General features: G+C 46.5%; 2 protein-coding genes across 4 annotated transcripts in view; both read left to right on the top strand.

Annotated features, from left to right (window-relative positions):
- Positions 1–2,503: 2,503 nt before the first annotated feature.
- Positions 2,504–4,858, top strand: LOC129128415 (D-dopachrome decarboxylase-like). The gene is made up of 3 exons (XM_054645707.2): positions 2,504–2,829; positions 2,910–3,085; positions 3,857–4,858. The coding sequence occupies exons 1-3, from the start codon at positions 2,722–2,724 to the stop codon at positions 3,927–3,929; spliced, it is 357 nt and encodes a 118-aa protein (XP_054501682.1). The 5' UTR covers positions 2,504–2,721; the 3' UTR covers positions 3,930–4,858.
- Positions 4,859–8,360: 3,502 nt separating this feature from the next.
- CABIN1 (calcineurin binding protein 1) overlaps positions 8,361–11,510 on the top strand; it is a 121,537-nt gene continuing 118,387 nt past the window's right edge. For all 3 annotated transcript variants that reach the window (XM_077187722.1, XM_077187723.1, XM_054645692.2), the window contains exons 1-4: positions 8,361–8,514; positions 9,480–9,617; positions 10,716–10,780; positions 11,213–11,305. In XM_077187722.1, the coding sequence (XP_077043837.1) occupies positions 10,778–10,780; positions 11,213–11,305 (96 nt within the window). In that variant the 5' untranslated portion in view covers positions 8,361–8,514; positions 9,480–9,617; positions 10,716–10,777. The remainder of the gene's footprint in view (positions 8,515–9,479; positions 9,618–10,715; positions 10,781–11,212; positions 11,306–11,510) is intronic.

The raw sequence follows: 11,510 nt of genomic DNA, 5'->3' as shown, positions 1-11,510 counted from the left end.
CTCTGTCTACCAGTACATGTGTGGAGCAGCTCCTCCTGGAGATTCCTACTGCTGGTGGCCACAGCCTTGGAATAGCTGCCCACCTAAAAACCCATGTTGATATTATATAGGGAGTACTCTCAAAGAATGCATTCACAGTAGTTTCATGAAAGAGAATATAACAGTACACAAATTGGGTTTTTTCTATGGTAATACTGTCATAGCACATTTCTCCTAGGAAATGCAGAGAGGGAATAAATGCAGACATCCTCTTCTGAGACTGTTTTGGATGGAAGTTCACCAAGTAAGTCATCCAGTGCAGCTGAAGTAATAAGAAAGATTTTGTGGCATTGAGCAACACATGCATCACAATAAAAGGGCAAAGAGTTGTTTTGGAGCTTTTGGGCTCTTTTTCTTGGCTGTTTGTTTCTGCTCAGTTATAGCTCAAACACAAAATCCTTTTGTATTGCAGCACAATTTATGAGATAAAACTGAGCAAATCCAACCATTTCCAGTTTCTTCAGTTGAAAATAACAAATTTTAAAGGATGCAGAAAGTGGTGGAATATATATCTGTATATTTCCATTCATAAGTAGTTGTTGCCCTTATCCTAAAATCCTTGCCAAAAAATTCTTCCTGTAAAGACTAAAACAAAATGAGTAATGGAATTCAGGAATTGCTTCTTTCACTAATCAAATAACTGTTTTTTTTTCCTCTAGTGCTACCATGTCTTGGCTAGTGACATTTTTTGCTGGCAAGCTCTAAAAAACCTGTTGTTTTCTTATGGTGTTTTTCACCAAGGTTTCAGTTCTAGATACTACTCTGTCCTAGAAATCTTTGCTCAGCCTTCTTCCTGGCTGTTTTTTGCACATAACTCTTTGTGCCAGTATTGTCTTCATTAGCAGCAGTGAAGGCCAAGCAATTCCCTAAGCAAAAAAAAAAAAAAAAAAATTAGCAATTTTATCAGTTTTCATTAGCGTTGTCTAGAATTGTAGAAAACCAAGATGTCACATTACACAAGGCAAATTTTCCCAACAGTTTTGTGCCTTAAATGATGACATTTTATTATAGCTGGTTGATAACCCTTTGTTGTAAACGAGCTCATGGAACCTCACTGGACAGTAGCTCAGCTTCTGGTCTCTAGTTTAGACACCTGTGATCTGTAGATTAGACTGTCCCTGTGAGCCAGCGTGCCAAGGTCACTTACCAGCTTGAGAGTTCAAAGTCCTGATTGCTCAAAGTCCTTGTAATTCATACATGTTAGATAAAGCAGTAAGTCTCTGCTTGCTTTTTAACTTCATGTCGTGTTGGTTGTTAATAGAAATTACCATTCTCAGCCCTCCCTGCACAGAGGTGTTTTGTAGTGACCTGAAAAGTTTTTCCACTCTCAATAAGGGCTGTGACAAAACTCATTCTACTCATCTGTTAGTGAGGTGTGATGGTTTTGGTTATAGTGAAGTGAGGCAACCCTGACACTCAGGCAGAAAGGAGGCATCTGACTCTATCTTATCAGAAGGCTAATTTATTACTTTATTGCACTATATTACTCTATTCTATATTACACTATATTATGGTATATCTAAATTGAATCTGCCAAGCACTCCACTGCACAGAATCTTGTGACTGTCAGCCAACAGTCCCCCCACACACACCTGGCCCTGATAGGCCAAGGAAACAAAACAGCATCACTTTGGGTAAACAATCTCCATATTGCATTCTACTTTTGCACAAACACAGGCACAGCAAATGAGATAAGAATTGTTTTTCCTTTCTGTGAAAAACGCCAATCACTTGTTTTTAAAATTTTAAAAGTTTAATAGTAATAAAATGGTTATAAAAATAGTAATACAATTAGAGTAATAAGAATTTGGACAAATTTAATTAGAACAATATGAGACAATAGAGACAAAGAGTTACGGACGTCTGGGTACCTTTTCTGGGCAGCACAAGCCCGAAAAAGGACTCACGTTAACAGAGGATTAACCCTTAAAAGCAACAGCCTGTTGCATATTCATACACTTCATACATAATGCATTAATCCATTCAAATACAGGATTCTGTCTGGTCATCATCATCATCTTCCTCTTAATCCTAACAGCACATTCGAGGTGGGAAGTTCATTTCTTCTGATAAGAGGCAATAAACTCTTTTTTTCTGAAAGATGTAGGTGTCCTGGGGCTGCTATCTGGTGAGTGCCTCATTCCTTTCTTTAAAAAAATCCCACTAACATTCTTATTTTAACTACAAAAGTTGCCTTTTAATTACAAGACTACATTTATCATATTATTAAAATGTTCATACAGCACTGCTAATCAATACATCAAAATACATATGGTAAATATCTGCGTAGAGCCATATAATATGCACTTTTCACACTTTCTCTGAGGCTCAGAGAATGTGAATCCCAGAAATATTCTTGGGAAGTTGTGCCTTGCTTTTCTCTGTGAGGAGCAATGTGGCTACATTTGGTCTCACAAATGAGAGCGAGTCCCACAGGCACAGAGTCACGCACGGTGAGTCCCACAGGCCCGGCAGCCGCCGGTGCAGCTGGGCTGGCGCGGAGTGACCGGCGCGGGCCGAGGAGCACGGGCAGGGCCGGGCGCGCTCCGCTGCTGCGGGCGGTGCCGGGGCTGAGCCCGCCCCGCCGGGGCTGCGCTGCCGGGGCGGCTCCGGGGGCGGGACACGGCCCGGGCCGGGGCAGAGGCGGTGCAGGCCGCGGGCAGCAGCGGCAGCAGCAGCGCCATGCCGTTCGTGGAGCTGGACACCAGCCTGCCGGCCGAGCGGCTGCCGCCGGGGCTGGCGCAGACCCTGTGCGCCGCCGCCGCCGATATCCTGGGCAAGCCGGCGGAGGTGAGCGGGGCCGGGGGCGGCGGGGCTGACGGGGGCTAACTAACCGTGGCTAACCGTGACTTACCGTGTCTGTCCGGCAGCGGGTGAACGTGACGGTGCGGAGCGGGCTGGCCATGGTGCTGTCGGGCTCGGCCGAGCCCTGTGCCCAGCTGGCGGTGTCGTCCATCGGCGTGGTGGGCACGGCGGAGCAGAACAAGGCGCACAGCGCCCGCTTCTTCGATGTCCTGACGGCGCAGCTGGGCCTGGGCCCCGATCGGTGAGTGCGGCCCGGCGGGGGCTCAGCCCCAGGGCAGCGAGAGCGTCTTCATCGGGCCTACGGGTCTGTGGGGTCCGTGGACATGGAACACGGCAAACAAGTGCCAAGGGATGTTCAGAGCAGTGGAGATAGCGGCAGTTCCCGTGTCCTCCAGGAGATTAAGTTGTGATACAGATCCAAGACAAGATTGCTTACAAACACCAAGTGCTTGTGGATGCTGAATCCCAGATATGTGGTTTGGAGCCAGATAAAACCACAGACTGGTATGCACTTGTGGAACAGTCTGGGCATTACTGTTCTCTGAAGTTCAGTAGTTACTGTTGGTGAAGCTGGTGCAAAACCCCATTGGAATTGGTAGAGCTTCACCCTGCCAGGGTGTCACCTGCCAAATGCTGGAACAAGGCTGTTCCTGAAGGTCAGCCATGTCCATCTCTGCTTGTCTTACCCATCTCCCCAAAGCAGAGTGATAATAGTACTTCCCTGTCTCTTGGGTGCTGTCAGGACAAGTCCCTGGCAAGATTATGCACTATGTGGCTCCTTCTAAAATGGACAAGTATCTCATTTAAAGTGTTGAAATACAGACTGTGGGTGAAGTCTGTTTGTACCCTGACCCATACACAGCTTATGTTTCCTTCTGTTAAATGAACACCCTGAAGTGTAAGACAGTGAGACCCTGGTGCAGATTTTCTACTGTGTTGCAAACTGGGCAGCAGTAATGTTTAATTGTAAAATAATGTTTCCTGTCCACATTTTTGCTCTTTTACCCAAAAGGATTGTCATCCGCTTTTACCCTCTGGAGCCCTGGCAGATTGGCAAGAACAGGACAGTCATGACATTCCTGTGATCCTTGGAGCAGCTGCTGGAACAAAGCCAGGATGAAGGCAACCCAGAGATGATCAGCTCTGTCTGTCTGCTTGTTTCCTCTTGTGATCCAATCTGTGTAGCTCGATTCACTTTTGTATTTGCGTCCTGTACACACAAAGTTCAAGAGTGAAGCAATCAACCGATTTTACTGAAATAGTTCAAAGTCTTTGTCTCAAGTTCAGGCCTAGACAAAGCTGCTTGTAGCAGTAAAAAGTTTAGTTCTAGAACATTTGGCTTTACTGAGGACCGGAGAGGTTCTGAGGTTTATCTAGTTTTTTTCATCTTTTGCAAGGCAGAAAAAATCCTTTTTTCTGTTTCTCTGTGGCAGCAGAAGGGTCTCAGGCCAGTGAAGATGACCTGGAAGACAAATTATTTTCTTTTCAGGCTCCTCTGAAAGCCCTTTCTGGAAAGAGGGGTGATTATTAGGAGAGAAGTTTAGGCATTGAAGAATCACGTCAGATCTTGTGCTCTGTGCTCTGCCCTTGCCACCTCCTGTGACTGCTCCTACAAAGTGTTATTTGTTCACAAAGTTTCCATGGCTCAATGTCTGTCTGCTGATGGCAGTGGCTGAAGGAGAGAGTCACTGCTGAAGACCTGCACTGTGCCACCAGAAAATATTTTGAAGTTTCTGCTACTGCCAGCTTTAATTCCTGTTGTTCACTGTTTGTCCAGAGTCCTTTTCCTTGCTGTTATGGGGAGTTTTGGGATGATACAGTATCTCACTGTGATCTGAGCTGATGTTTCTGGCTCAGTGTCCCTCCAGAGAAGTGTTTTGGTTTTTTTAGGACCCATATACTCCCTCACTTTGTAAGTAGAATGCACAGGGCATTTCATTATAACAAATGCAAGGTACTTTTTGTGTACAATGTTGCCTTTGCCTTCTGCTGCTAATAAAATTATTTATCAGTTCCCTTTCTCTTTGTGACTTGGTCAGGGGGAGGTCAGGGAGCTCAGGGCACATCCCTGGCACATGAGGGTGCATGAGAACACAAGAATGAAGGGGGCTTCTGTGCTCCTTCATTCTAAATCATTCTAAATGGAGTTTTATTTGTTTATGGCTTGAGGTATCTTCTAATTACCTTTTAAAAATTGTTTCCTGTATACCATAATTAACTTCTATATTTGACAGATCTGACAGGAATATAATACCAAACACAAATTTGTGTATCAGGCTGGGGGCTGCACCTTATCTGGTTAATAAACTGTCACAAAGCTTCTTTTGATAAGTGTCAGTTTGCTGGCTCACAGCACTGGGGGTTTGTAGGTGTTGGTGCTTGGAGACTGACATTGTGACTGCCCAGGTCTCTCCACTTTCTCAGGAGGTCTTTTCAATCTAAAGTTGTTGAAACTCAGGCAGCAGCCAGGTAGGTGACCTGAGTCTGAGAACTGACTCAGCAGTACTGTGTTGCAGAGAAGGGGATGCACAGCCCTGGCTCTGCACCAGCTTGAGGTGAGTATTCCGAAATGCAGAAAATGTTCTCACTTTAATTCTGATCTGCAGATGGTTCATTTCCTGGAGGTCCTTCTGCCTCCTGAAGTAACAAGCACAGACCTTTGCCAAAGCCTTAGTTTCCTTCAGAGAAACCTTGCTCAGCCCTGGGCCCCAGCTCTCTTGGTTTTGGGCCATGTTGGCCACCCTGGGGACTTGTGCAGTCTCTGCTTTCCTCACCCTTGGCTGCTCCCAGTGTGGGCTTGTGCTTGGGAACAACTTCCCCAGGACTGCAGAGTTGAGCAAGAAGATGTAAGAAAGTTCATGTTGCTCTGAAGAAATGGCCTATTTTTTACTTCACTGAGCTAATGTTGGAGTAGGTTTGACAGTATTTTGGGACTCTAATCCCCCTGCAAAGGGTTTATGCAGGCCCCTGGAACCCCCCCAGGCATGAACACATCAACCAGAAAAGCAGGAAACATTTTTCACTCCTCAGGTTGGGGAAAATCAGATACACCACCCTTATCTATGGCTCAGCAATGACATCATAAAATCCCTTTCCCTTGCATGCAGATGGTCCCTGTTCCAAGGGCTGGAGCCTGCCTGACACCTGGAGTTAGCAGCTCCCAGCTATGGTTGATCTTTTACAGTTGTAACTTCCCAGGCTCAACCTCCTAAGGTTGACAAATATTTCTGCTCCCCAAATATGTTCAAACTGGAAGGCAATGCCCTGATTTTGAACACTGAGTAACCATTTCCTAGCCCCAAACCTTTGGACTTTGGACAATCTGTGTATTTACACTAGAGAGGAGCAGTGAGGCCCTGAGGATGATGCAGGGCACCACTGACAGGAAAGTGCTGCAGGGTTGTGAGAGCTTTGTGAGTTACTCTGCAAACACAGCAGTGGGATGCTGCTGCTCACAGCAGCCCTGTGCTTGGTGTGTCATGGTGGAAAGAGGGGCATGTACACAACTGGTACATTTGAGGTGAGGAGAGCTGTTCCTCATAGTGCTAAGGGGTGATTCAGTGCAGTGCTTGAGCACCAGCTTACCTTCATCAGTGAGTGAGATGTGTTGTAGGAGTGTTTAGAGGTGAGGTTCTGTCCCACAGCTGGGGCCTTGCCAGCCTGTGCTGGGGTCTCTGTGGGGCTGAGGATGGCACCTCTGCTCTCTGACACTGCTGTCTGACCACCTTACACATTGTTTATAAAGTCATTTCCACACAGAGCTGTCTCAGTGCTGCTGGGCTCCACTTCCCCCAGACCCCAGGGGCACCAAGTGTGTTCCCATCTCCAGCTGGCTCCATGGCTTTAGGGAAACTCGGTGGCCTTGGGCTGATTTCCAGCCCCCTGGGCAGGGGATCCACACACATTCAGGGTTTTGCCCACACACCCCACACCAGCTGCACCTGAAGCTCCTGGGGCAGAGTAACATCTGACCTTCCTGTCACCTGCTGAGTAGGGGCAATCTTTAGAGCTCTTAATTTCTGAAGCTGGATTCTAAATTTTGCAGATGGGCTGCAAAAAGAGGGTGACAGGCCTTTACTTTGTGAAGGAAAGCAGCTCTGCCCAGCATTGTTTGTGCAGGTGTTGGAGGGCTGAAAAGGCAAGGATCTGCTTTCTGCCCTTGCACCATTTTTCTGTGAGAAATCCCCAGATTTAGCTTGGAAGATCAGCCCCACATTTTGGAGTTGGGTTGCTGAAAGACAGTGACAGTACCTTTCCTTGGCAAGGAATGCTCATGGTCCCAGTGTTGATGGGTCAGACAAGACTGTCCAAGGGTACAGAAACACCTTTCTGTCCTGACAGCTTTTGAGTGGGAGCAATCCTTGGATGTATTAATCCTTGGAGGTGGTATCCAAATTTCAGTGGTGGATCCCTGAAAGGGAATGGTGACACTTTTCCATAGGAAAGAAAACAGCTGGCCCCAATGTTTCAGGGACAGATACCAGACTGCCCAGGGGAGGTAAAGGCCATCAGGACTTTGCTGTCCTGGTACTTTTGGTGTTGATGAAGTGAGCCTTAAGCTGCACCAGGGGAAGTTTAAATTGGATATTGGGAGCAATTTCTCCACAGAAAAACTGATTCAGACATTTGACCTGTCTGTTAAAAACGAGACTAGAGTCCCGGTACTAAAGTGATTTCAGCATTTATTATAATAAAAAGAAAGGCCTAAAGCAAGGGCCGAGCAGGAACGTTCCTGTCGAGGATGGAGCAGCTGCTCAGCAGTGATGGCCCCGATGTCCCGGGGAATGGCACATATTCACTGGGTCAGAAGCCCCTTTTTATCCTGTTTTTGTCCCTTTTGGATTGGTTTCTGTTTGGATCCTTTATTTGCATGAAGGTTTAAGGCGCTTGATTGGCCCATTGCAGTTCTGTCCAGGCTGGCTGGTTTCGCTTGGGGGTGGCGCACTTAGGTGTAATACGGTACTTACCGTATTTCTTATAACTACCCTTTTAACCCCTTTTACAATAATCAAACTAACACTACATGCTTAACAATTCTCAACTATTCTACAACAGTTCCTAACCTATTTTTAACACTACATGCTTAACAATTCTCAACTATTCTACAACAGTTCCTAACCTATTTTTAACACTGCCCAGGGAGGTGGTGGAGTCACCGTCCCTGCAAGTGTTTAAAGAAGGACTGGACATGGTCTGGCCGGCACGGGGGTGTCGGTTCCCAGCCGGGACCCCGAGCCCGGAGCTTTCCCAGCCGGGACCCCGAGCCCGGAGCTTTCCCAGCCGGAACCCGAGCCCGGGACTTTCCCAGCCGGAACCCGAGCCCGGGACTTTCCCAGCCGGGATCGCGAGCCCGGAGCTTTCCGAGCCGGGACCCCGAGCCCGGGGCTCCCTCAGCTGTCGCCAAGCGCCCCCAGTCGCCGCTCCCGCCCTGCCGCCTCCCAGTGCGCGGCGCTGCCATTGGCTGGCTGCGGCAGGGCGGCTCGGCCAATCAGGAGCTGCGTTGTTGGCGCCGCGGCTCCGGAGGCGGTTGCGGTGGAAACGGGCGGAGCGCGGCTCCCGGGGGAGCGGCGGGAGCCTGAGGGACCCGCGCTGGGAAACCGCGGGAGCGCCCCGGGAACCCCCGGGAAGCCCCCGGGAGCAGCGCCGGCATGCCAGGGGCGGCCTCGCGAGGTGAGTGTCCCGTCCGCCCGGCCCCGCGGAGGGGCAGCGGCGTTCGGGCCCTGCCCCGTGAGGGTGGCGAGAGCCCGGCCTGGGCGGCCTCGTCCGTGCCTGTCCCTCCGTGGAGCCGCGGGCGGAGGCCAACGTGGGCTCCCGCCTCCTCCCGCCCCGTGTGCCGCCCTCCGGGCCAGCGGCGAGAGCAGCGTCCCTGGCCACTGTGCAGAAAGTGATCGTGTTCCGTCAGAATGGCTGTGCTGAAGCGAGGCGGAGCTTTGCAATGTTAAAAAAAGAAACCCAGAACAAAATTGAAGTGTTATTTAAACGTGTATCTGAAATGTATGGATCCCAAGTGTAGCAGGAACAACAAAAGCTGGGAAAGCCCAAGTCACTCCCTTTGTTTCTTACTTAGAAGTTGAGAACACAAGTTCTGGGAGCAAGAGCTGACATTGGAAATATTTGCTTAAATTTTAAACTGCTAAGGTTAAAGGAGAGAAGGTTTTGAAGGCAAAAGTCTTGCTGCCTTTCAGGATGTGCACACCTGTTGTAGCCACAGATTTATAGCTGAGACACTCTTGTATCTGAAGAAATTCAAACGGGTTTGTAGTACTTCATATGAAAGAGGAGTTATTTTTTGCCTGCTTGTCTCATGTAGCTGTGTTCTTCTGGGAGTGCTTGCAGGGACACACTCAGTTCCTAAGTGCTGTGGCCCTGCTGTAACTCCCTCCTCAGGCAGGGTAGTTTTGCAGCCATGTGCAGTGCCTGGTTTAAACCAGAATGAAATAACACCCTGCCAAAGCTGTGGGACAACACCCAGCCCCTGTTTGCCAGCAGCACCTCAGTCCTGTCTGGTTCTGTGCTTTCAGCCTGTGAACACCAGGCTGAGAGATGCTAAGTATTTGTTACTAAGTTCCTGCCTGTTACAAGCTTCCAGTATAAATAATAAGTGGAACTGAAATTGTTTTCCACCTTTTCTGCAGTTGCAGTTTCCCCAAGAGTCCAGCCTCGGATGTAAAGTCTTGACCGTAGTCTCTGCTCTTGACTTCCTCTGCCACCTTGAGCAAGATTCTTTGGATTCAGCAAAAGACTTGGGCATATTACTGAATATAGGCATTTTTGTAAGTGGATTTAAACCCCATCAGCTTAAATATGTAATTGATTTGGGATCATACAGACTGAGTTACTTAAATGTCATAAGCATCTACACCCTGTCCAAATGTGTGACATTCAGTCTGCCTGAAAGTAACCATTAATATCTGTGCATGTATTTTCTTCATGTGAAAAGTAAACAAGGAGTCTGTCCTGAAGAAGATTTGAGGTTTTATTAAATGTTGATCTGGTGACTTTAAAGGGAAGAATGCTTTATTGCTGTGCAGTTGTCAGTCTGATTTAACTAGAGGCAGGGAGAGCCAGTGGTGCACAGGCCAGCAATTCTCATTGCTGAATGAGTGGAATTCTGTCAAGGCATTATTTTCTCTACATGCAGAACTCATCATGATGATGTATGAGTTAATTCAGCTTATAGTTCCAAACTCCCACTGCTTCCTGCTGTGGTTAATTCTGGATTTACTCTTCTATTAATGCAGTCTCCCATATTAAAGACTGTTTTTAGCCTGTCTTGCATATGTCATCTTCTTGTTGGAGTTGATGGGAATGTTTTATCTTGTAGCAGTGAAGGTTTTCTATAAAGCAGCACAGAGCTCTTTCATATATTTTTGCCTTTACTAACATGATGTTTCAAGAATATAAATTATGGGCTTACATATGAGGAAAAATTACTTACAGGTTATAAATATGTATTTACCCCTTCAAATTTTTTATCAGTGGTAAAAAGGACTGGAAATATGAGTATCCTTTTTCAGAATGAAGAAATGCTAGTTAGTTAAAGTTCCATTTCTTTTGTTTGCTTCCATCTAGTAGATGTAAGTGTTTCTGCAGTAGCTATAACTTTTTCTTGCATTGGGGCTGGTTTGTAGAGGTTGGTCAGGATACTCAGAACAGCTGTGGGACAAACACTGGTTCTGTTCTAGCAGGGGTGGCAGTAATGAAAATTATTCCTCAGTGGAATTATTGTTCTTCAGTTGTTGGGCTGTCTATCTCTTGGCATGGGATTGTGGTTAATTGGTTATTAAAGTATGCTTGTAAAGTATTGTCTTTTACTTCTGAATGTTTTCTTTGTGAACAGAATAAATTTTCTAATCCTGTTTGCTTTCCAGGCCTGTTTGTGATAGACCCCTCCTTCTATTCCTGGAGACAGACATTGTGAATAGTTGTGAACATGGTAAGGGTTTTTTGAGATGGCTTTTAAGATGTTTTGTTAGCAATAAAATAGAGAATTTTCTCCTTCCCTGGGACTAAGAATAAATTGCCATAATGAGAACATTGTTTTTGGAGTGATTGTATTATTAGTAAATTTAAGAATTTGGGAAAAAATCACTGTAGTGTACATGTCTATTCTAGGAAAGTTGTTGCTTGCAAGACACTTGAAATTAGTTTTTTTTCAGCTGATTTTGGATGGGAAATGGTTTTGATATTTATTTATTTGCAATTCGGGATAATTAAATTAATTACAGCTCTTGTAACTTTATGTAGAGATCTCTCAGTATTGTTCATGTACCAGTTAATTAAAAAAAAGAGACAAATCCAGTTTTCAAAGGACACTGGGACATCTGTAGGTGTGACATTTCTTGTGATGTCTCAATTGCCATTCCAGATCCGCATTGCAGCGCTGAACGCGAGCTCCACGGTTGAGGATGACTATGAAGGTACCTTCAAAAGCCATAAAACACAGACCAAGGAAGCTCAGGTGAGGCATTCCACAGTTGTCTGTCGCAGACATCTTTCATGAAAAATCCTTTCTTAGGATTTTTCCTTGTGAGAAGCTGCAGTTTCAAGAACCAAAGTGAATAATGGTTATCTGCTGCTGTAGAATGTAACAGGTAGACCCGTGATTGGGCTCCTGTGGGTGTTTAGATTTCTTGACCACTCATGGCAGAGCTGGCTCTTGCTCT

The sequence above is a fragment of the Agelaius phoeniceus genome, chromosome 18 (assembly GCF_051311805.1).
Source record: "Agelaius phoeniceus isolate bAgePho1 chromosome 18, bAgePho1.hap1, whole genome shotgun sequence".
Classification (NCBI taxonomy): Eukaryota; Metazoa; Chordata; class Aves; order Passeriformes; family Icteridae; genus Agelaius; species Agelaius phoeniceus.
Note: the sequence above shows the minus strand (reverse complement) of the source record. Positions and strands in the feature narration are given on the sequence as shown.

Bases quoted from the DNA above. Each gene is read 5' to 3' on its own strand.
- LOC129128415 (XM_054645707.2), top strand. From the start codon at position 2,722: ATGCCGTTCGTGGAGCTGGACACCAGCCTGCCGGCCGAGCGGCTGCCG. The intron at 2,830-2,909 runs GTGAGCGGGGCC...TCTGTCCGGCAG, and splicing joins TCCTGGGCAAGCCGGCGGAG to CGGGTGAACGTGACGGTGCG. The intron at 3,086-3,856 runs GTGAGTGCGGCC...TTTACCCAAAAG, and splicing joins CTGGGCCTGGGCCCCGATCG to GATTGTCATCCGCTTTTACC.